At 41.0% G+C, this 25,886-nt stretch overlaps 1 protein-coding gene across 1 annotated transcript in view; it reads left to right on the forward strand.

Annotated features, from left to right (window-relative positions):
* Positions 1-25,886, forward strand: part of LOC139127740 (endosome/lysosome-associated apoptosis and autophagy regulator family member 2-like) — a 119,806-nt gene that overhangs the window by 41,728 nt on the left and 52,192 nt on the right. The window contains exon 3 of the mRNA XM_070693630.1: positions 17,595-17,783. Within this exon, the coding sequence (XP_070549731.1) occupies positions 17,674-17,783 (110 nt within the window). The 5' untranslated portion in view covers positions 17,595-17,673. The remainder of the gene's footprint in view (positions 1-17,594; positions 17,784-25,886) is intronic.

Here is a 25,886-nt window from a genome sequence, read left to right on the forward strand (position 1 = left end):
CATAACACGACATCTGTTTCAGAACACTTCCTCCCATGACGAACTTGTAGTACACGATATGACTGATCATAAACCATAGAGTTAAATCTGACAGTGTCGAATACCTATTACAACACTATGAGATCAACATCAGTACCAGTTTCATCAAATTTGTGCAGTGCAGCTAAGCCCGTGCAAACCTTGCATTATGCTGGTACATTTGCCGCACAATGCTGGTTTCTGTAACGCACAATGCCAGTGTAAAGGTGCGGCTTGGGCCAGTGTGCGATGCGCTCAACCCCATTGACAGCGCAATGAAAATCAGCGCGCAATTGTACTCCACTCAGGGCTGCGCTGTAACTTGAGGCTGCCGCTGAATCTCTAGCGCAGAGATTTCATTATCTTTGAAACTGTTACCTAAAATTTCAGAACATGGCCCTTCTTTGCTCATGTGGACTTGTATGGTAATCGAGGACTGAAATTGATCACTGGCTTCATGCCATCGACATCTTCAACAAATATTATCAACGGGTTGAGACACTGCAGATTGAAAAGTTTTGCAATATTGTATGCTGCTGTTCTTGTGTATTAAAAACGCACCCTTGCGAGACTGTCCACAATGAACCAGTTTTCTTTCGGATTACTGCGTCTGTATGACAAGATGTAATTTACGGGAGTTGAAATAGCGTGCATATCGAGCCCTGACTGTCGGTTGACTACCATGTACAATCGCTACAATATTGCTTGCGTCCGAGTGGAGACAGAACAACGCAGCAGTCTGACTCGTTCAACTTCAAAAAATTTGTTGTCAACTGTTACCGGCCATAGACCCTCTAACTGACGCATTACTCGTTAGTCATGCATGCTCAGAGAAATGTCAAGTTCCTTTATTGATAAGCTGTAAAATACAACATAAAACCCGATTATTCATTAAATCAAATAAATGAAATCACGGCTAGGCTTCATGAGTACCATGATGACAAAGACGGAATTCGGAAGAAAACTGTAACCATGTAAGTACAAAAACTCATACTGAAGTGAACGAAATTTAGCTAACGCCATGAAAATGCACTACGTCCAAGATGCAAGGCAAAAGTGAAAATGTAAGTATAAGTAAACTAACGTGAGGAACTAAAACCAAGAGATACATTCTTAGTTTTTGTGAGTCACCCCCTGTGAAATTACAAACTTTGCGCTGGGTTTTCGTCAAAACAGTGCCCGAGCCACAGTAGAAAATATAGCACGTGTGATTGTATCGTGTATGTGACCTTTGACAGTTGAATGGACGTTAGCATTTTTCAAAGGGGTCCCGTATTCGTTGGAGAAGTGTATTTTTAGTCCCCGCGGACTAGGTTTGGTCATGTCCGTGCGTGTGTGCGTCCGTGCGTGCGTGCGTGCGTCCGTGCGTCCGTCCGTTCACGCAGATATCTCAGAGATGCCTGAAGCGATTTCATTCAAACTTGGTACAAGGATTACTTTATATGTCATACAGATGCACGTCGATTTGTTTTGTGATACGATCCAATATGGCTGCCAGGCGGCCATTTTATTACGATTTTATCATGTACAGAGCCATAATTCAGGCATGTTTCAACTGATTTTATTCAAAGTTGGTACAAGGACATTGACCAATGTCATAGATATGCACGTCAATTCTTTTTGTGATACAATCCAATATGGCCCCCGTGCGGCCATTTTGTTACGATTTTTTCATGTACAGAGCCATAACTCAGGCATAACTCAACTGATTTTATTCAAACTTGGTAAAAGGACATTGACCTGTGTCATGCACATGCACATTGATTTGTTTTGTGATACGATCCAATATGGCCGCCGTGTGGCCATTTTATTACATTTTTCATGTCCAGAACCATAACTCAGACATGTATCAAGCGAATTTATTCAAAGTTGGTACAAGGAGATTGACCAATGTCATACATATGTACATTAATTTGTTTTGTGATACAATCCAATATGGCTGCTGTGCGGCCATTTTGTTATGATTTTTTCATGTACAAGCCATAACTCAGGTATATCTCAACCAATTTTAATCAAATTTGCTACAAGGACATTGACGTATGTCATACATATGCACATTTATTTGTTTTGTGATACGATCCATTTTATTACGATTTTTAGTCCCCACGGACACCGTCCGGGGGGACTTATAGGTTTGGTCATGTCCGTGCGTGTGTGCGTGCGTGTGTCCGTCCGTTCACGCAGATATCTCAGAGATGCCTGAAGCGATTTCATTCAAACTTGGTACAAGGATTACTTCATATGTCATACAGATGCACGTCGATTTGTTTTGTGATACGATCCAATATGGCTGCCAGGCGGCCATTTTATTACGATTTTTTCATGTACAGAGCCATAATTCAGGCATGTTTCAACTGATTTTATTCAAAGTTGGTACAAGGACATTGACCAATGTCATAGATATGCATGTCAATTTGTTTTGTGATACGATCCAATATGGCCGCCGTGCGGCCATTTTGTTACGATTTTTTCATGTACAGAGCCATAACTCAGGCATATCTCAACCAATTCATTCAAACTTGTACAAGGACATTGACCTATGTCATACATATGCACATCAATTTGTTTTGTGATACGATCCAATATGGCCGCCAGGCGGCCATTTTATTACGATTTTTCATGTACAGAGCCATAACTCAGGCATGTTTCTACAGATTTTATTCAAAGTTGGTACAAGGATATTGACCCATGTCATAGCTATGCACATCAATTTGTTTTGTGATACGATCCAATATGGCCGCCAGGCGGCCATTTTGTTACGATTGTTTCATGTACAGAGCCATAACTCAGGCATATCTCAACCAATTTCATTCAAAATTGGTACAAGGACATTGACTTATGTCATACATATGCACGTCAATTTGTTTTGTGATACGATCCAATATGGCCGCCAGGCGGCCATTTTATTACGATTTTTTCATGTACAGAGCCATAACTCAGGCATGTTTCAACAGATTTTATTCAAAGTTGGTACAAGGACATTGACCAATGTCATAGCTATGCACATCAATTTGTTTTGTGATACGATCCAATATGGCCGCCAGGCGGCCATTTTGTTACGATTGTTACATGTACAGAGCCATAACTCAGGCATATCTCAACCAATTTCATTCAAAATTGGTACAAGGACATTGACCTATGTCATACATGTGCACATTGATTTGTTTTGTGATACGATCCAATATGGCCGCCAGCAGGCGGCCATTTTATTACGATTTTTTCATGTACAGAGTCATAACTCAGGCATGTTTCTACAGATTTTATTCAAAGTTGGTACAAGGACATTGACCAATGTCATAGCTATACACATCAATTTGTTTTGTGATACGATCCAACATGGCCGCCATGCGGCCATTTTGTTACGATTTTTTCATGTACAGAGCCATAACTCAGGCATATCTCAACCAATTTTATTCAAACTTGGTACAAGGACATTGACCTGTGTCATACATATGCACATTGATTTGTTTTGTGATTCGATCCAATATGGCCACCATTTGCCATTTTATTACGATTTTTTCATCTCCTGAACTACAACTCAGACATGTATCAAGCGAATTTATTCAAAAGTATTTTTTATCACAGACCTAATGAAGAGGACTCTATCCTCTCTGAGGACCTGTAATCAAAGCACCCATTAACAAGTGGGGACTGTGTCATCAACGATGACTTGTTTTTTCAAAACGGCTGGTCAGACAGCTTTAATATTTGTTTACATGTCCCTAGATGACCTTAGTGAGATAATTTCATACAGTCAGGTAGGAAATCATCAAAGCCAAAATAATTTTAGTGTAGAATTATCAGAAAGTTCAACTTTTTTTGACAGTTCATAGTGAAATGGCTTACCATCTTGGAGGATTAAAACATGTAAAGGCAACTTTCCTGAATCCCAACTTTGACATATTCTGAACAGTCATTTATTGTGCCCTGTATGTTATCTAAAAGAAATTGCTCATAATAGTTTGTCATGATAGGGTGGTCAAATAAATAGAGATAGAGAAAGTTCTAATTTCCATTTATGGTTGACTTGGTAAGGATAAAATAAAATTACTTTTTGAGGAAAAAATAGAGTGGTCAATTAAAGAGTGGTCAAAGTGATAGGGTTTTTATGGTAAAGCTGGGCTGTAAGATTCCTCATGTGCTATTTATAGCAATTATGCAATCTGTGTAAACAGTGCAATGAAAGTGTTACATGATGCTTTGATGACCTTGAACTTCTTAAGTTTCAAACATTTGTCTCTTCAGTGTGCTTTCTCTGAGTACGTACAGTCTCAACTTATTCAACAGAACTTACTTACAATGTTAATTTGAAAGTTAAAATGTGCTTGGTTAATAGGATGAAAATACTGATAAAAAGATAACCAGCTTAAGATTCTTTATAACCTGACAGATATGCTGTTTTTTTATGACGTAAATCTTGATTTAAGCAAGTCTTGTTTACTTTAATTAGAATGTAATTAACTCTCGTTTATTAGCTACTATAGACTAATATAGTCTATAGAAGCTATTGGGATGGTATCCGTCCGGCGTGCACGTCAGTCAGTCAGTCAGTCAGTCAGTCAGTATGTCAGTCAGTCAGTCAGTCAGTATGTATGTATGTATGTATGTATGTATGTATGTATGTATGTATGTATGTATGTATGTATGTATGTATGTATGTATGTCCATTTGTGAGGCGTCTGTCTACTCAAATATCTTGAGAACTGCAGTACTTACTGATTTGATATCTGTTGTGTGGATAAAATATATGATTTTGAGAAACTGTTTTTATTAATTTTTTGATATTGTTGAAAATATGCAAATTAGAGCCAAAAAAGGCGTTTTGGTAAAAAATCTTCTTCATAACCACTGGTGAGACAGCTTTGTTATTTGGTATACAGGTCCCTAGGGATAACCCAACTTAGATTTGTTAAAATATGCAAATCTGTATTTTTACGGATTTTTTTTTCCATTTTTGGTCAGGCCATCCTGAAATGAGCTATCAAAGATATCCACCTTCTTCATCAATACATGTGTCACAAAAGGTTCTTCTCTACATAACACAGCAGAGCTCTGTCAACTGTTGAGTCGCTTGTTTTTTCAAAACCGCTGGTCAGACAGCTTTAATATTTGGTTTACAGGTCCCTAGGATGACCTTAGTGAGATAATTTCATACAGTCAGGAAATACTTAATTTTGTATCCATGTCTATAGTAGCTTCAGGGACTTTGGCCCTATGTTTTCATGTACAGAGCCATAACTCAGACATAGCTCAACCGATTTTATTCAAACTTTGTACAAGGACATTGACCTATGTCATACACATTGATTTTTTTGGTGATACGATCCAATATGGCCGCCATGTGGCCATTTTATATTACGTTTTTTCATGTCCAGAACCATAACTCAGACATGTATCAAGCAAATATATTCAAAGTTGGTACAAGGAGATTGACCAATGTCATACATATGCATGTCAATTTGTTTTGTGATACGATCCAATATGGCTGCTGTGCGGCCATTTTGTTATGATTTTTTCATGTACAAAGCCATAACTCAGGCATATTTCAACCGATTTTAATCAAAGTTGGTACAAGGACTTTGACCTATGTCATACATATGCACATTGATTTGTTTTGTGATTCGATCCAATATGGCCACCATGTGGCCATTTTATTACGATTTTTTTCATGTCCTGAACTACAACTCAGACATGTATCAAGTGAATTTATTCAAAAGTATTTTTATCACAGACCTAATGAAGAGGACTCTATCCTCTCTGAGGACCTGTAATCAAAGCACCCATTAACAAGTGGGGACTGTGTCATCAACGATGACTTGTTGTTTTTTGTTTGTGTTTATGGGTTTTTTTTGGCCTTGCAAATGAAACTAAAGGGAGGACTTGTTGTGGATTAATGATAAGACAAAAGGGCTTGACATGTGCCAAAATACCGGTATGCCGACCCACTAAATTATGTAACCCCGTTTTCCCCTATGTCATTTTCTAACATGCCGCTTGGTGCAGCGTGACAATCAGGATCATTTATTCAATCAAAGGCCGCCGTTTTCAACACCATATATTGCCAAGAAATCATAATGACCTTCAAGTTTAAGTCCCTTGAAGCATGTCAAAATTAAAAGTTTGAACTTGGAATTATAAGATTCTGGGTTCTTGACATTGGTAACCACAGTTGTTGTAGTAACACGATGAGAATGGTGACACACCAAAATGACTTGGGGTCGTCGCGTAATTGTTCAGTGCAGAAACGTCCAGAAATTGTCATCGGGCACGACTTCATGTATGAAAAGTAAAAACACTTCGCTCTTTGGCGTGTTATAAATGTATTGACTGTCCAGTCATTGACACGATAAATCAACTGGCGACAAGCAAATATACCTTGTCTTTGAAAACTGTGGCCGTTTATAGCGTCACCGAGGTAGCTTCCTGTTGACCCGATACTGATCATCACCTGTCTGAGCAAATCACTCTGGGCCATTTTCACACTGATGCAATCACACTTTCCAGAGGGGTGACTTTAGAGAAGCAACAGCTAGACTTGTGATCAGTGCATGGTCTCTTGTTGCTCCAGTCAGTCGTGATTGAGTCGTAACTCAAAGGCTGTTATATGTATTCTTCAGACAATTTTTTCCTTATGATTTTAATCTTATGTCTTGATATTTTGTCAGAAATTTGCTACTTTGCAAAATTTTCAAAACGGGTAACTTACAAGTAAGTGAAGTTTTCTAGGGAAAGTGGGACAGTGTGTGTTGAGTTCAAGTCTTTACCATTTCACATCCGAGATGAACATTTGTTCTGTGAAACTACTGAATGGATTGAAACACACTCTCAAGTTGATAGGCGTGGCAAACCAGGTGGAGGAACATGGCCATGGTTACAGTCCCGTGGGACGGTATTTCTTTATCACAAGCTAGGTTATTTTTAGCACAGACAGTAGAGGCGAGACTTCATGTTTTAGCTGCCTGTTTCTAGCCATAGGAAGACGTGCAAGTCCCATATATGTGAAGAGAAACCACGTCAGAAATAGCAAATGTGAGATAGAAAGCGTGTACTGACACAATGAAGCAATGCAACATGACATCAGGAAACGCAGATACGTAATCTCGCTGGGTCTGATCGCCGTAGAAAATATTTGTACAAGAGCGAATGAAAACCACAAAAGTATAATATATCCGAAGTTAGAAGACATATAATAGTCGATGTCAGAAAATAAAGAATCACGAGAACGAAGAATTGTTATTCAAATATTGTTCTCAGAAGTTGAAGAGGAAAAATATAGTTCAAAAATGACACCATAATCACAGCCTACAGCCTGCCATCCTTTTTGGTGAGGGGGGTATGCGTCCAGGTCAGGTTGCCACAGTTACCATGCAAATTTCTGTCATGACTGGTATTCCAATCGGCTCTTCGAGCACGGAAAAACGTGGAAACTTCATAGCTATATCGAAGTTAAGATGCCTGAATCTTCAGATGTCATAACACTTTACTTCTGTCTTTTGAACTATTTTAGTTTACACAAAGATATGCAACAGGGTGTATTTTTACGACTCATGCTCAGCAGCGATGACAAATTACGCGGAGCTCGTGACTCTTCGTATCCTTTCTCAGTCATGTTCTCTTTAGGCAATACGTGTTTCGATTCGGACAGGTGCTATTTTCACAGAACGTTCAATATGGTAGGATTTCAGTAAATCGTTTACAATGTAGAGACGGTGGAGTCATATTCGGACGGATCTGGATTTATATGCACTACCATTTGGTTGTCACAGTGAAAGATGATACGGCAGCTGTGCCACAAATGCCCCCAAATTGAACAGGCCACTAGTACTGGGTACATCTCTTTCCAGGCGATTGAGGCAGTGAATGGGGGGGCCAGGTGACGGGAAAACCAGTGGCCCTTATGGTAGCCACCATATCCAATGGTGCCAGAGGCGTCAGTTAATAGATCCAGGTCGCGGGATAAGGTCCAGTTTGGCTCCAGGAATGAGGCAGTACCACTCACAGCCATGGATCGCGGTAGGGGCGATTGTTGATGCATTCAGACAGATTCAGAAGAAACATTTTCCGATAAATATTCATAAAACGCCGCATAAGTATCAATATGATCTGAGAAATTGCCATCGGCTGTACCTTTCCTCATCAACCCGTCTTTATTTCTCCATTTCGACCCAACTGAATCGCTTAACTCACATCTCATGGCCGACGCAATGTTGCGTTACTACACAGGCTAAATGACCCCTAACCTCCAACCACCCTTTGTACATTGTATGGACGTATTCCGTGCGGTACCAGTACCTACATCTGTAAGCTTAGCGAGGCATTGCGTGATCGACAAATGCAAACGAATGAACACAAAAGTGTTGAAAACAAGTAATTTAGCATTAAGAATACGGATCATTGTAAACTTTTAACGATATGCTGTTTGTTACCAGCTATTCATTCCTGTAAGCCGCACAACAATTACATGATTTTCAGGTAATAACAGGTGGCTGTAATCGCCTTACAGCCGGCCATATGGCCGGTGGCCGGCTTTTAACGAAACCCCTGCAACAGCACTATTTTCGTAGTAGGTTTATGTTTTAAACTCTTCTATGGACCGTTTATGTTTTGAACACTTCAATGGAAAATCAAAGCAAAGAAAACGGATCAGTTTGATAAAATGAAGGGCTGTATTATGTACATTTGTGTACATGTGAATTCCGAACACTTAAAGTGTGGAACTAGTGAAGTGATACTGGGTGTTGTTGTCATATGACACAGATATGCTAACATTACGAGGGTTACACTCACTAGACGAGTATTATTATAATATTATAATATTCAGAGGTCGCGTTAACACAAAATTCATGCGTATTTGACGCAAATGTAGTTGTTTTGATGCAAAAAATAAATGGACTGCGTCAAAATCGACGCGTACATCAAGGCGACATTGTCAACAACTACGTGCAAGGCGCGTACGCAGTGGTATTTCATAGAAGTGTGAGTGTGCTAAAATAAGTCGGCCTGCGCGCCCTTTGAGACAAGGTTTGAGGCCGGCCGGTAAAGTGAAATTGTCATCACTGAAGAAAGCTGACCATAGCCTTTGAACAAAATGTAGCCAAGTACAGACTACAGACTAAAAAAAATAGTTGCAACAAAGTAGGTAATTTTCGACGTTCTTGATGGAAACAACACAGTCATGACACTGTGATTCGTGTGATTGGTTGAAAGTTGATAATAAAAGTCTAATTGTATACCACGTTACTTTGAGTGACAGAATATCAGTCTCCTGTCGTTATTTTTTTTCTTAGCTTCAGTTTGAATGTTTGAATGAGAAAATTCAGTGTGCCCAGTGAGAAACCAGTGCAGTGACCTCTTGGCGATAACCTTTCTACCTTCTGAACTCTCATTGAAATATGTCTCGTCAAACTAGTATATTTAAATTTATTCATAATGGTAATCGCAACCAGCAAACGGGCCGATTATCGCCCAATTCAACACGTGTGTGGATAGCTGGAAATGCTGAGGAGGTTGCAGTGTGCGGAGGAACTCAAGCGGAGCCGTCACGTCAGCAGGAACTCGGATTGCAGGTACTGCTGATAGCGAAAAATGAAGGACTGCACGAAAGTACAAGCCAGAATGGGAAGCCGCTTTTCCGTGGTTGGAGAAACGATGGGTTGTTGTCGATTCAAAGAAAGTTGAGCGAATGTTTTGTCGTATTTGTTTGAGTTCTGGTAAAATAAATGCGTTTACTGGAAATGGATGTGGCGATTTACAACGGTCTGCTCTCACCCGCCATATAGGCAGTGAAGATCACAAAGCTGCAGAACGATTTCATCCGGAAAAAAGATGTTTAGAGGAAGCCGTTTGTCAATCAAACGCCAAAACTCTGTCATCTCAAGCAGCTATGCTGAGAACCGTATATTTCCTGGCCAAGTCGGAAATTGCCGACCACAAATTCGCAAATCTAATTCAGCTGCAACAGCTCAATCAGTGTTCTCCTTTCGTTGATGCCAATACGTACACTCATCATGACAGCATAGAAGAGATGCAGAATGTGCTGTGTGAAGTTATCAAAGATGATATTGCTGACGACATCAAAAATAGTTCGGTAATATCCATCATCATTGACGAAACTGTCAACATCACCATTCAGAAGAAATTAATAATTTATCTACGTGTTTTGAAAGGAGGTTGTCACAAAACCGTTTTTGCTGGAAATGTGATGATTGTTGCAGGGAAGCTGAAACTCTTACTGATGCTGTTCTTGCCTCCCTACAGTCGCGAAATATTGACGTTCGCAAAGTGGTCGGTTTAGGGTCAGATGGCGCAAGCGTTATGACAGGTCGTCATAATGGTGTCGGAGTCCGTCTACAGCGTCTAAATCAATATGTGGTTCATGTACACTGTTGCCTTGGCTGCGTCAGATGCTACAAAGGGTGTGGTAGAAATTGCCAAGTATCGCAGTGTTGTAAATTCTGTGTATCTGTATTTCGAGTATTCTGCGTCGAGGTACGAAAGATTGAGAGAACTGAACAAAGCACTTGACAATTCCGACTTCCTAAGTTTGAAACAACCGTGTGCTGTCAGATGGCTGTCGCTCTCTCGTGCAGTACAATCCATCGGGTGTAACTGGCCAGCTCTTGTCCTTGAACTTGATGAAGACGCCAGTTTACGAAAAAACGCAACAGCTGATGGCTTACTTAAGCAAATAAAGACTTTTGCCTTTATCGCCACAACGCACACTCTTCTTGACGTCCTACCATGTATGGACAGACTCAACATGGTTTTTCAGCGTGATGACGTAAATCTATCTCAGATTAAGCCCATGGTCAGCGCAACAATTGCTTCCTTGGAAAATCTTCGAAATGAGGATATGTCTGGCCACAATGAACGCCGGTTTATGGCTGAGTTTCGTCAAAATAATCGACATTTCTGGGGTCATCACTTGTCATTCGCTGGGAAGACAAATGTCACAGCATACTGCACTGTCCGCCGATCATTCATCAGCCACCTAATCGACAGTTTACATGACCATTTTCCGGATAATGCTCTCAGTATTCTGAAATGTCTAGACACTGTTTTAAATCCAAACAACTATCCAAATGACACAGCAGCATTACGTGACCATGGAATCGCGGCAATTGAACAACTCGCCAACTTTTATGGACAGCCATAAACAGTTGGAGATGAAAACTTTCCACCGATGTTAGATGGCAACGAGTTGTTACAGTCATTTCCAATGGTTAAAGAAATGATAATCGGTTTCGGTGGAGTACGCACCCTGGCTGATGCCTGCCGGATCATCATTTGCGAATACGGAAATATTTTCCCAGCCTTCAAGACCCTGGCTTCGATCGCGACTGTTGTTCCTGTTTCGAGCGTGCCATGTGAACGTGGTTTCAGCGCCCAGAACAGACTAAAGACATCAAAGCGAAGCCAACTGTCAGAAAATCATGTTAAAGGCAGGGGGAGCCTATAAATACCCCCTATCTCCCTGAGCATTCATAATACAACATGAGAAGCACATGGTAGCAGCGTCAACGAATGCTCCCGAAAATCTGGATCCTTCAAGAACCATGGTGTAAATTAAAGCACTGTCCCAACATATTACGTTTTGTGAATACTTGTGGAATCACCTTGTTGGAGAAATTCTCTCATTTTTTCTATTTTAAGTTGCTTTTTGATGCCAAAACTGCTTCGATGCTGTGTTGAAGCGTCCAAAGAACAATTGATGAAAGCATTCAAACAGCTGCCAATCACGAGGGGACGTGCAAAGGTGCAAACGATCAAACATTTGTTGTGTACATCGGATCGATTACGATGTCAACAATGAATAAACGATTCTTACTATCTACTGAGCAAAATACTCGACCAACGGTTACATGGACAAAACCGGCGACATGCGGACCCATTTTGGACCGAGCACGAAAACTACTTTTCTAACTACTTTCAGCCGAAATCAACTCGATTCCGGTCTGTGCCTACACAAATAACGTCCAAAACCGTTGTTTGCTGGCGATGCACGGTCAAAGGCCAATGCAGTGGCCGGCCATTGGATACGTTCATGCAACGATTATACAGGTGCCCATAAGCTACATTATTTCCTGTCGGGTCGGGGCGATGAAACTAAATCGCGATCCATTCATCTCTGTTGGAGTTGTCCAAAAAGAGACACTTGCCATAGACTATAGCATCAAATGTTGACCGTTCAGACTGTAACACGATGAAAGGTCTGAAGATCGCCGTGATGTCGTTCTTCTCTGTACGTTTTTCTGAGCTTTGTTTTTTTACTAACTTGCTCTAATATTATCTGACTTTTCTGTTCTTCCTCGATTGTCTGTAACTGACTTTTCTATCCCGATATCGATATTGCGTTGGCAATCACGTGTCTTGAAACTTACGTCATTCCCTGAAAAAGTTTTCGGACAAACTCAAGAAATTTGACAATTCCTAACGAATAGTCGGCAAAATTTACAGAAATTAGCAACAATAATTACATGTATGGTAATTTTTACCGTCTTTAGCCTAAGCGGTTCGCTTGGCAGAAGCAGTATACCGGTATAACGATCTGAGTTCCCTTTTTTACCCTACAGTGTGAGTGTAGTATTCGAACAACTCAGATCATGATCTTACGTTGTTCCGAGTAGCCTGGGCATTTTTTATAATATACAATAAATTTAGCCTATCAAAATTACTCGTTTTTACATTGCTTGGATATCGATATTTTTTCTATATTTTTTTACTTTTGATTTGAAGTCTTTTGATTCTCCATTGGCGGCAGCACATGTACGGTTACAACCGTCATGTGATCACCGGAGTGTGCTTGTAAAGTTGTCGGGAAGTTGTTCGGAAGAAAAAGCATTTTGTAGTTAGCGGCTGCAGCTGGGGATTTTTCAAGATAACAACCCATTATACATTTCTTACATCTTTGAAAGGGGGATTACGGTAATCTTTCCTGTGATGAAAATTTTGTGAACGTCTTTGCAATGTGTTTCCACGATGAGTGTAAACTGATTCTCTGTTAGTAAAAATCGTCAGAAATGGTCCAGTGGCCGTGATAAATAGACTCGGGAGCAAAAAATCATTGCGAGGAAGATAGTAAGAAATTCACATTGCGATATTTGCTGTTGTATTTCTCAACAGGAATAACGCATTTTTAACGCATTGTGTATAAGAAGAGCAAGGTGTTCGGCAGTGAATTGCTTCTATCATAATTATCTTGATCACAGCTATTAGGCGAGAAGACAGCAGGCTCTTATAATCGTGCAAAATTATTGATATTATGTCTTTGTGTTGAAAATTTTCGATCGAAGGCAGCAGCTCAACTTCAACAGCCGTGGTATATTGGGAATCGTGTTTATCACTGGACGCAGAACTACCATGCTATCAACATTACGTTCTATACCAATGTACGCCCCTGAAAGTTATAGAGTCAGCTGTGGCATCGGCAGTTTCACATTGGTCGTAATCTTTTCTTATTCTGTGCCCCGTCTTTTGTACCGTCTAGACATTTCAAAGCTAGAATTTTTTACACAGTGACCTTGCACACAAATGATCATTCCACTGTTTTCTGTTGGGGTTTGTTGGTTTTATGATTTGCCCCGTGGCCCCGGTAAAATCTTTTCATACGATACACAGTTGAATTTTTTAAAGGTAAATTAAGTATATTCCCAGTTTCTTGGGCAAAGTTGTCTAGAGAGAAAGGTTGAGTTGACGCTGATAGAGAAGACGTCGGGCCGGCACAGTTGACTGAGGTCCGGTCGGTTTGGGGTCGTTCAGTCCAGAAACCTGCAAAGTTCTGTATCATGATCGTTCGGCATTTGGGTGTTTTAACTCAATTTTTTTTGGACAAAGTAATTCAGTAATAATGTACGCCAGATTCCTTGTGTTGTTTTGGCCACCATGATACGCGTATATGGACGGCTTGAGATTAAAAACGGTAAAAATATTCAGTGCTCGTAATGTGTGCAAAGTTTATTTAGTGACTGTTTACGCAGTATAGTCATCAATACGACAAGGATTTGCCACCACGTAACGACTGTAATCCTGCATCAATAGTCCATACGAAAATTTGTGCTGAATCGAAGGAGGTAAAAATTACGGTAGGAAACGTCGGTCCATTTTCCGTCAAAGTTGTTGATCTGCTAAATCTTCAATGTGCACAAACTACATAAGTGGCTGTTATAGGTCTACACGTCCCACGTGCTTTCCACTGTTCATTACGAGCTATGTTCAAAGTGCGGAGTTATAGACATTGTTGAAGTACCGGGTACATTGATTGTGTTCGAAACCTCTACCTGTTTGCTCCTCGTGTTTTTTGTGTCCCTAACGTCGACTGGCTCTATGCTCTATGTTGCGTACACACATAGCTGTCAGGATTAAGATTTTCTGGGTAAATAGATACAATCAATAGTTTTATTCCGCCTCTGATGCAAAGATACACACTGTTTTACATGTACCACTCCTAGGCCCTGGGATCGGCATTGGTACTGTATCGGAATTTGAAGTGGCAGGGCGCCGGTCATCAGGTTGAGCCTGTTGTCTCTGTAGCAAGTAGGGATCCAGGTGCTTCGGAGTCTGCTTCGGCCGCGGTGAAGATCGGCGGGCAGCTTGCCTGGTCTTTTTCTTTGTTTTACCCATTGTCGGGATGCGTGAAGGATTTGTGATGTGTACATTATTGTTGCAGGAGCTGAAGTGGCGGCAAATGGCTTTGGCGAGGGGGGTATGCATGGATAGCTGATGGTCAGTGATACGAGCAGATAACGGGTTGGACATCATGCAAGGCATGAATGGCATTCATATTTGATAGTTACGGTGAACAAGAAGCAGCTTTGATTCGAGAGGGAAGGGTTTATTGTATGTTCAGCGAAAGTGAGGGGCGTGGTTGTTTTATTTTATTTTTATTTTATTTTATTTGATACACAGATCAACGGGCAAACCCACTAACAGATCTGCGAAACAAAAAAGTCACACAAACACAAGACAAATATACAAGACAACCATAAAAGTAGCACGATACATTAAATTGAAAAAAAAACATACACGTATCAAAAAGGAGAACTGTTAAAATGACTGGATAAAATAGTTTTAAAAACTACACAGCGTAGAAAAAATATCTATACCACATTTAAAAGAGATATCATTAAAAACAGACATGCATCTGGGCACTGTCGAGAATTTTCTGCAATTAACAGAACACAAGTCTGGTTTAAAAAGGGGTTTCCTGCGTAAATTTCTACTGGGGGCATAAAAGCAGATTTGATTTAGAATATCTGGAGCATCATAATGTACAAAAAGCACATGTCAAGGGTTAGTCTTCTATTGTGTAACTTAGGAATGTTCAGAATTCTGCAATAAAATGGGTAGCTGGATTTACTGCAGTGAACATTGAGTTTGCGACAAATGTATTTCACAAACTTTATTTGAACTCGCTCAACTTTGTCTGACAGCCCCTGCTGATGGGGTGACCACACAACAGAGATCTTACATAAACAAAATACAGAGAAATAATTGCTGATATGTAATTAAATGGCTGGCAGAGACGTTCAATAAAACTAAGAGATTTGAAGACTCTAGAAACAATGTAATTGATTTGAAAAGAATAATTACGATTGGAAATAAGGTAAATGCCCAAATCCTTGATAACAGAAACCCGCTGAAGGGGGATAACATTGATGAAGTAATCAAGAGAGGAAATGATTCTTTTCTTAAGTGTAAAACTGATAAATTTACATTTACTGATATTAGGTGACAGTTTCCAGTTGTTACACCATTGTGCAAATTTGTCAAGATCTTGCTGTAACATGACACAGTCAGCAAGGGATGTGATGGTGCGATAGATCTTGGCATCGTCGGCATATAAGCTGAGCTTTGCAGAAATATCTAACAGTGAAATATCGTTAATAAACATAACAAAAAGTAGTGCCCCAAGAGTGAACCCTGGGGCACACCTGACGAAGCAGTGTACCATTTTGACGAGCAACTACCAAACACTACCCTCTGTCGTCTAAGATGGAGATAAGAAGCCAGCCAACTATGCAGGTTACCACATATACCAAATTTGGCGGCTTTGTACAGGAGAAGTGTGTGACAAACATTGTCAAAAGCCTTGCTAAAGTCCGTGTAAATTGAATCTACCTGTTGTTTATTGTTCAGTGAAACAGAGATGAAATCTGTGTAATCCACTAAGTTAGTTGTAGTGGATCTGTTTTTAACAAATCCGTGCTGGTCGATGGAAATATTTGGTTTAATATGTTGATAGATATGAGGAACAATAACTGCCTCGAAGATCTTAGCAAAAAGAGGCAACAAGGAGATTGGGCGGTAATTTTCAACTGCTGATTGACGACCAGATTAAAATACGGGGACAACATTGGTCTGTTTAAACTGAGAAGGAAACTCACCAAGACAAATGGATTTTTGGAATAAAATGTGGAGGGGAACAACAAGAATATCGGTACAGTGTTTATTGACACAGCGGACATACCATCCGGGCCACTCACTTTGTTCAAGTCAAGAGAAGTGATGACTTTCTTAATACTGTCCGAACTGATATTAAGGTGTGAAATTGTCCAAAACATGAATAATTAAGCTCGCGCAGATTAGAATCATTGTTTTCAGTGAACTGAGAGGCACAAACAATCTGCAAACAATTGAGCAGCCTCAGAGCTGGCGTTAGAATGCGTACCATAAATTCAAAGTTAAAAGAATTCAGAGTTAATTTGCGTTTTGATTTCATGTAACCCAAGAAGCGTTTGCTGTTATCGTGGATGGAGGCCTGGACATCTGAGAGATATTCCCGATAACGTACGTCCTTGGCTAGGTTATGTTTGGCACGCAAACACGAAAAAACAGAGTAGTCGGTAAGGGACTTAGAACGTTTATACTGGCGTCTGGCGATGTTCCTTCTCCCTAACAAGGGAGATCAGGTCAGCATCAAACCAATGACAGGGAACTTCCTTCTTTTTAAGCGGACTTTAGGAACAGTGTCATCATAGCTGATTGTAAAATATCGTAGAAAAGTTCTACATCTTCGTCAATGTTTGAGCTGTTCAGAAAAGCAGACCATGGAAGTGTGGAAATGGTGGTATTTAAGTGACTGAAGTCCGCGTTTTTGTAGTTGTAAACCCCAATGATCACTGTAAGAAATCCGCTTCGGAACTGCCAGGTTAATGTCACATTCAAGTGGAATGTGGTCCGATGGATGAGAGATTCACAAAGTGCGACGGAGATTTCGTTGAAGCTTGAACATACCAGGTCGAGAGGTTGTGAGGCAAAGGTTGTGATCCATACAACTGTAATCATCCAATATACAAACGTTAGGTTAAATATTCATGTTGCTAGGTAGTTGTTCACAGGTTATTTTGTTTGATTTTTGTACTTATCTTTTATGAAATCAATTCTATTAGAATACTGTATACTGACCTGCTATTTTAGCTACCAAAATCTTCTTCAAGAAATCCAATGATTATCCAGGGAGCATGTTACATAGCGGTATTTCCCATCAAAGGAACAAAACAAATTAACAACACTATCTTATCATCACTCTTGTCAGCCATAGTGCCACCTCTAGTAAATCTTTTCTCCCTTTTTATCAGGTTTTTCATGTGATGCTGGGGATATTTATCTGTGGATGATGATCAAAAGTGTCACAAATGCCCACCCGGTAGTTATTCTATGGGAGGTGGTGTACGCTATGAAGACTGGACTGAGTTGCCATCAGAATTTTCACTGTTATCAGAAGCTATAGATGATACATGGATGCACAGTGCTGGTAACTGTAATGAGTAAGTTTTTCCTGTTAATAAGTGTATTTTAATTCTTTTACTTGGAATATTTGACGTATTACCCGTACTGGTTATACAGTATATAACGAAACTTGCGTTCAGACTCGGCGGGTTTTTGACGGCGATAACACGACCGTTCCAGCTCATTATCTCACAATGGAAAGAAGGTCATGAGTGGCCTTTGTTATGTAAATACAATACTCCACTACGTCGCGTTTTTGTCACGTTCTAGACGCTCCAATTCCTTTCGTCTACTATGATAAAATGTTGTCTAATCTAGCAACTTTTTGCCTAGTCGATGTTTTATAGTGCAAACATTTGGAGAAAAGACCGATTGATTATATGTTGTTGCTCCAAAACCACCCAGCTAAACTCATTGCATTACCGATATCGAGTTGACCATGCGTTGTTCTCTATGCATGTCCATGAGAAAGTCATTATCGAATGGCCTGGACCGATGCCACGAAGTAATTGATAGCGCATGAAATCAAAATCTTTCCTTCTGAAATATTTGAATATCGAAATACCGAAATTACTAGTAGTAAATGTATGTACAGTCGTGGTATGTTGACAAAATGAACACTTCATTCATGTGTCTGCGAGCTTTCTATTACACTGTATGCTATATATATTGCCTGATTACTGTATTACTGTTTAACCCTTGCGTCCATTTTACACAGGCATAGGATTAAAAAACACCAAGAAACGACAGCCCGCATAGGAAATAAAATTTATTACGAAAACCCAGATCTTGTATTTTTCGTCTTTTCCTTTTTTTCATAATCTTTGCGAAGTTGCGTTACGCGTTAGATGAAAGCCACGCAATAAAACAGAGTGATTAGTTGATGAGTACGTTGTTACGAAAAATCATGTCCACGCAGTTGTAATTTGTTACTCGTTCGCGGCATAATTGTCAAGCAGGTGATAGTCAAGGGGCTGAGTCGATACTAAATACGGTCTCACATTTATTCCGCACCGTTTGGAGAGGTAGCACGTATCAGTTATTGTTAAAAACGTAACGATTTAATGCCCATTTGAGTAAAATAACTCGACAGTTGTAAATGGAATTCATGTTCGAACCCAATCGAAATTTACCTCTGCTCTGGCGGAAATCAACCATAGGCAGCAGCTTTCCTGCTATTTCGATGAGCATGTCATGTCCGCAAACGACATTTTACGTCTTCATTGTCATTATTTGCAATACCAGGGAAATGAAGACCATCGGAAACACAGAATACCAAATAAACATTTAAAGTTTTATAAAGGAACTTCCAAATAAAGAGGGAATGGCTCGGCAATTTCAGGGTTGCGTTGTATAAAATTCTGAATGAAGTTACAAGTACAAATGCGAGTTCGGAGTCTGGCAACAAACTTTTATTAAATACGTTATTAGTCGATCACTGTGTTATTGTTTTAACCACGTGCGCCCTTTTTACACAGGCATAGGATGAAAAGACCAAGAAATGACAGCTATCATGGGAATAAAATTAATTACGAAAACCAGCTTGTATTTTTTGTCTTTCCTTTCTTCATAATCTTTCCGAAGTTTCGTTGTGCGTTAGATGAACGCTACGCAATAAAAAAGAGTGATTAGTTGATGAGTACGTTTTTACATTACATTACACTTTCTACCTCCATGGTTTTTACAAAAAAATCATGTCTACGCAGTTGTAATTTGTTACTCGTTCGTGGCATAATATTGTCGAGCAGATAATGGCCAAGGGGCCAAATCGATACTAAATAGGGTCTCGCAGTCACATTTCACCATGTGGAGAGAGCACGTAGCAGCTACGTTATTGTTAAAAACCCAACGATTTAATTCTCATTTGAGTAAAATAACGCGACAGTTGTAAATGCAATTCATGTCATATGGTTACGTCGAAAACACTGGCGCAAACGGTAAGATAAATAACCCGCGAAATTATCGAGAAAGTGAAGATCGCATCGTCATTGCAAAAGCATGGCCGCCATGCACGACATGTACGATGACCTTTGGACTCTGCATGACCTAACAGTAACACATGACGTTGTCATCAAGGTGGCAATATTGTCGATTAAGTAATTTCGAAAACAACTGCAGTAATAAATATTTCTTCTAAAATGAATCTGCTAAAAGTGACACGGCAAACGAGCTTTAAATCTTCTTTCTTTTCCATTGTTTGAGATCATGACAGAAGCATTTCATTTTAATGTGAACGTAAACGAAATTTACCTTTGGCGGAAATCAACCATAGGCAGGCTTTACGCCGCTTTGCTCTTTCATTTTAACCCAGGCAATTTCAATGGATGTGTAATCTCGTGTTGGCGGTCAACAACGCTTTCAGTGGTGACGCAACATACTCTGAATTTTGTAGAAGAATGTACTGTTAAACGGTTGCCATGTCAGTTGCTTGACATGTATCATGTCATTGTCTCTTTACAGTACGTGACAATGACATAGTGCTCTTACACTCTGAGAGTGATAACTTATCCTTGTCACTGTCGGCAAATGTACCCCAAGTGCAGCAAAGACAATGTCGTAATTCTACTGGTAATGTGCAGTATTGTACATGCTGTTACGCAACTGGATTGATTGGGAGAACAAATGTTCATGTACTTTTATAAGTGCACATTCATGAGCTGCCATGGACATTCATTGATAAATACGAATATTTCTTGAACTCTCTTTATTTGTCGACGCGTACATCATATTTCTGTCTTGTTTTCAATTCCCGAAACGAATACACAACTTGTATATACAATGTAACAATGCACACAACGACGCAATCGTACACTCTTCAGGGGCACAGATATATCCCTTTTCCTGCCGAGCGCCCTTGTCCGTTATTCTCCCAAGTCAGTAGAAAACCGCCCCATAATATGTGCCTGCAAAAGATTGGCTCTCCTGCATGTTATCCTGCCAGCCATTTTGGCAGAAATCGCCCATTTTCAGGGTAGTTTTAGCCGTACTTATACGTGTTAGACTTCGATAATTTCTACATGCCCGTAGACAGGGAAGGAGCTCAAGGGTTGCTGCAGAAAAAAATTGAGGTCACCGGCTTTGTTTGCCCCTGGGAGTGCGTCATTTTATTGCCGTTTCATGTTTATTTTTTCGGAAATAAACTCCTTCAGTATTACGTACGTCCGCTAGGCACAAACATCACCTCACTCGTCTGTTAGTCAGAGACCCTGAGGGTCGTGCTAGGGGTGCAGCAGCACCGTCAAACCTGTCCTGTTTCCCCAGGGTAGGGTCAATTGAATACGTACCTCCAAGGACTTGGCAGTGTAGCACAAAAACTACGTTTTTTTGCCGTTGTATTAACGACATGGCTGAGCCATTGAAGCACAGCTTTACGTAGTTTTTGCCAGCTCAGTTGGGAGTTGGCTTACGAGTGTTACCGTTCATTACTGACTTAATCGAGTGGTCCTCAGTCAGGTACGGGTTTGTACCGACATGGCTTGGGCTGCAGCTAACCAGTGATAACCAGTCACTACCCCCAAGTCTTCATTCACTTTTGCGATGCACGGGTGCAACGCAATATGCTTCCATTGTTCTAGCCATCGACGTGTCCACATGCTGGCAGCCATATTGTACTGCTAGCTGGTTTGCATAACAAAGCAGTCCCTGCTAACTGCAGGCGGTATCCCCGTACATGTAGCATATTGACCTCATGTGCCCTTTTGAATTCTCTGTACGCAAACAGCGTACGTAGTTACCAATGCGTCGGCAAGAGGATACGTTTGCCTGCAAACCAGAGCCAATACTTCGGACGGTGGAATAAATAAAAAATCCAAAGCTACGTCCATTGAATGGCACGGCCAAGGCAGTGAAGGACGTTGCCTGGCTTGAACTTGCAGAGCTGAAGCCCAGCTTAGTACGTCGGACACCAGTTTGTAATGGTATTTCCGAGTCGTTCATATCCGTTCCATGGGAGGAACAAGTCGAGCCGTCCCGTCAAAAATACGTTCTCATTTTCAGTCACGCACAACTGAATAAATGACTTCGTCTCGCACCATCGGCATATCTGCCAAGTCGTTTGCAAGAGGTAGCCTTCTAGATTAGCATTGCGAGTTGGTCAAGTTCGGCAGCAATCTCTATAGTGCCAGGCAGCAAGTACGTCCAACTCCGCCAGAAAACGTCACCATGCTATCCTGCCAAGTCCGCTAAAAAGCGGTAAAAAAAAACCAGCCCCCCTCGGTGTGGGGGACTGGCGGACAGGTTTCTGCACCTTTCCCTGTCTATCGACTCCCTGCGAACCCATTTCGAGGGGAAAAGGCGTTCCTTGTCAGAAAACCTGTCCTCGGATGACCCCTAAACGCACAGGGGATAGCAAAACGTAGTGCCGTCGACTTAGCAGGAAAGGGGGTACCCAAAAAGGGCCCGATTTCCACCGGGTTGGGAGAATAACAACGGTCACCAGTGCTTAGATTCTGGCTACACCGAATTTCAAGCGGATTTTCACCGACTTGGCAGGAAAAGGGATATAGTCTTAGATTTATTTCTGGAGTTTTATTGCACATCGTATCGACATGACTTTCTCACACCATGGAATTTCTTTACTTGGGTTTGAACTAACATGGACAACCGGTCCCTTCAAGAACTCATGGAAAGAGACGCGACGGTGCTTCGTAATATAATAGAGGTGTACCTCGATTATAATATTAAAACTTCTGTCGTATCTCGTCATCTTTCCCCGGTCGGATACAAAGCCACCTTACGGCAGCACGATCATAATCATACACCGAGGCCTAGAATTGTATTTTACACAGCGGCGTCTTGCGTAGTGGCATGGAAATACCGGTAGACACAAGCTATACTTCTACTTGTAAAAGCGTGGCAGCCATGTTTGCTTCAAAATGCCCGATCTGCCAAGTTGCGCAAGTTGATGACGGTATCGATACTTCCGCGATTTATTGTTCATTTTCGGAATTGGATTTTCAACTTAATGACATGTCAGATATGAAATTTAATTATTTAGCTCTTTGTTCCACACAGAGAATGAATTTCCAGCGTTTTAGTGACCAGTTCAGTCCCACTTCGCTGAACACAGTGCATACGTGAGCGCTCAGATAATTTTGAAAATGGACACTGGACAGACAAACTTGGCCTTCGAGCCTCGGTAAGATAGTGGGCCAATTCGGCTACCTCGGAAACATAAGTCAGATCTTTTCTCACTGACAAATAAAACGGAATTAAGCAAAATCAGTTAGCCAATGAAATCACTTGCATTTTTCTACAACATTATTACCGTTGACTTACGGTACAGACCCATACCATCACGTTAAACTATTTAGCCTACATAGGAGCAAAGTCATACGTGAAAAAAGTAAAGGACAAAATACAATTTGCAGGTTTTCAAAACAAATTTTATTGAGATGTAAGTTCTCATTTCCTGTGTAGGAAGGACACGTGTTTAAAATGTAATAAATTGACGGGGCAACATTCATTTGGATTTATTGGGTGCTCACTGTTCTTGTTTTGTTTTTTTAACCAAAATTCGTAATTTTTCAAACAGAACATAAAACCCATGGAGAGCACTGTCTGTCACTGGTACTTTTCTTTTATTTGTTTTTGTAATCTTATTACATTGGACCTGCGAGGTATAATTATCTTAGAACGGGTTAGTTTTACCCGGGAACACAACTTTTTTAAGTTACCTGCCCTGGTAGTTGGTTGCAATGTCCACGAATTTCAAACACTGGCTTTTGTAAATTTTCAAAGCAAGTAAAATATCCGTGACAGACTCGATGAGGGTGCCTCCGTGTGAACGTCCTTGAACCCATGACCGCGACCGTCCATTTATATGCGTTCACTATAATCGTACGTATTTGCGTTATAGTGTTACCCAGTGTATTAAACTCGGTGAACTTACCAAGTCTTTGTTGTACTGGGTTGTTCCGCAGAGGCTTTACGTTGATACGTCTGTAGGCTTCGGCGGTATGGATCGTTCTGCTGTAGCGTGGAGGGGAAATGCGTAATGTACGAGGCTAGGCATTCCATGAATACAACGGCGGCGCAGCACCTGTGCAGGAGGGCGCCGCCAACGGCCGAAAGCCCGCATTTCACTACACTCTCCCCTCTTTTATTTTCTGCAGGAATGGTTATTCTAGGGATCTAGAAGACAGAGGTTAATTTTACAAGGCCGCCAGCTAGCAATGTTACTGGCTAGACCTTGACATTTAAAATGGCTGCCAGCTAGCAATGTTACTGGCAAGATATAAAACCATCCCTAGTGATAAATTCGCCTTGTATTGTTAACTGTTGCCTTAAGGAGGCGCACCAAATCAGTCCCCCTTGTCTTGGCAACAGCTACGGCAACATCCCCTATTAAGGCTGGGGTGCTGATGGTAGTGCCCCCGAGATACGGAAAATCGGTTCCTATCAATAACCGATCACTGGGCACTTCTTTCAATGCTCTTCGCTGCCATTGATCAAAATTGTCCACCGCCTTACTGTGTTGATGGTACCTGTAAAGTTGTGGATATGAATACGTTGCCGTGGCGAACACCATTCCTTTACCATTTGGAGAGCCTGACAGACATCTGACCCATAGTGATCCCAATGGGGTCCCCAAATGTGTAGCATTAGGGGCTTCTCTGGCACACTAAGAAGTGAAGCCTCTGTACTATTGGTCGTGATGTCGAACAGGCCACCTGGATCCCAAGGCCAGTCCCTCTCATCTCTTGTCGTCCCTTTATCGGCCGCCCCTGTAACTGGAGTACTGTATCCTGTTAGTCTTTGTATTTTGTGTACTCCAGATCCGTTTAGCCCACTTACCAGCCGAGCTTTAGGATTCTTACCATTAGGACTGCCAGTTGGTAATCGGACGACATCATCCACAGTCTCCTTGAAGAAACTCCAGTTTCGATGTACTCGATTACAATAATGACATCCACCACATGGCAGGACGTCTAGTGCTACTCCGTGTTCGAAGTATGCACATTGTTTTCTGGAGTCGTACAATTCCATCTTCCAGCCTACACTTCCATCTCGTTTTCGCACCAGGACTGGAGCAGAGGCCCATTCAGATGGTGATGGCCTTATTACGCCAGTTTCCAACATTTTCTTTAGATGGGTCTCTTCTTCATCTGCAAAATGCATTGGTGTTCTTCGCATCCGTTGTTTGATCGGCTGGCTATCTTTGGTATCGATGCTGTGAGTGATTGCAGTGAAGTTTCCCAGGTCAAAATCGTCTTTGGCGAAAACATCAGCGTATTCCTGTAGAAGTGACTTCAGCTGTTGGCATTGCTTTTCTTGTAGGTTCTTACAGGATTTTTCAAACAGGTCCTCTAGATGAGGGGGTAGCCCACCACTTGGCTTAAGGCTATGGTCCACTTCCTGTTCAGTTTCCTGTGTGTGTGTCTTACCTGTACACTGTTGGACAGAGATCACACTGGCTTCAACTGCTGATGCAATTGGATTCTTCTTTTTGAGAACTACATACCGATCTGTAGGGTTAAGTAAACAACCTTTGGTGATTGTTCCCCTGGATGTATTGTTCTCATCATCATAACCCCCAATTTGGTACTGGGTCTACTATGTATCTGACATTCCCACAGTAAGAGTGCAGGGAACTCTGACTACTGAGTGTGGTGGGACAACTGTTCGTTTCCTTACCATAACCTTTGCAATTTTCGGAGTCTTGTCCGGATGTCCAAAAGTCATGGGTATATTTTCCTTACCTATGTGGAGCCAGTTTGTATCCATGTTCATAGTAGCTCCTTGGGTTTGTAGAAAATCAATTCCAAGTAACATTTCATCTCCGATAGGGGCAACATAGATTTTCTCTTGGAAACTGGTGCCTCCCAGTTGTATGTTCACTGGTCCTACCAAGCTTCCTGTCATTGTCTTCTGTCTGCAAGCCGTCTGCATGGTGATTTGACGGAGTATCGGAGGTTTATCTTCCAGATTGTTGTACACTTTGTCAGAAATTATAGTAACTTCTGCAGCAGTGTCGATGATTGCGGTGATCGGTTGTCCTTCGATCATCACTGGAATGCTGTACATGGAACTGGATACCAATTGATTAATAACAACCTCTGGTACAGGCTTGTTATCTGTTGAGGTGAAAGAAACTTCTGGCTCCTTTGCCAATGGAACATGTGAATTTAGTTGTTCGTTAT

The sequence above is a fragment of the Ptychodera flava genome, unplaced genomic scaffold (assembly GCF_041260155.1).
Source record: "Ptychodera flava strain L36383 unplaced genomic scaffold, AS_Pfla_20210202 Scaffold_35__1_contigs__length_1935909_pilon, whole genome shotgun sequence".
Taxonomy (NCBI): Eukaryota; Metazoa; Hemichordata; class Enteropneusta; family Ptychoderidae; genus Ptychodera; species Ptychodera flava.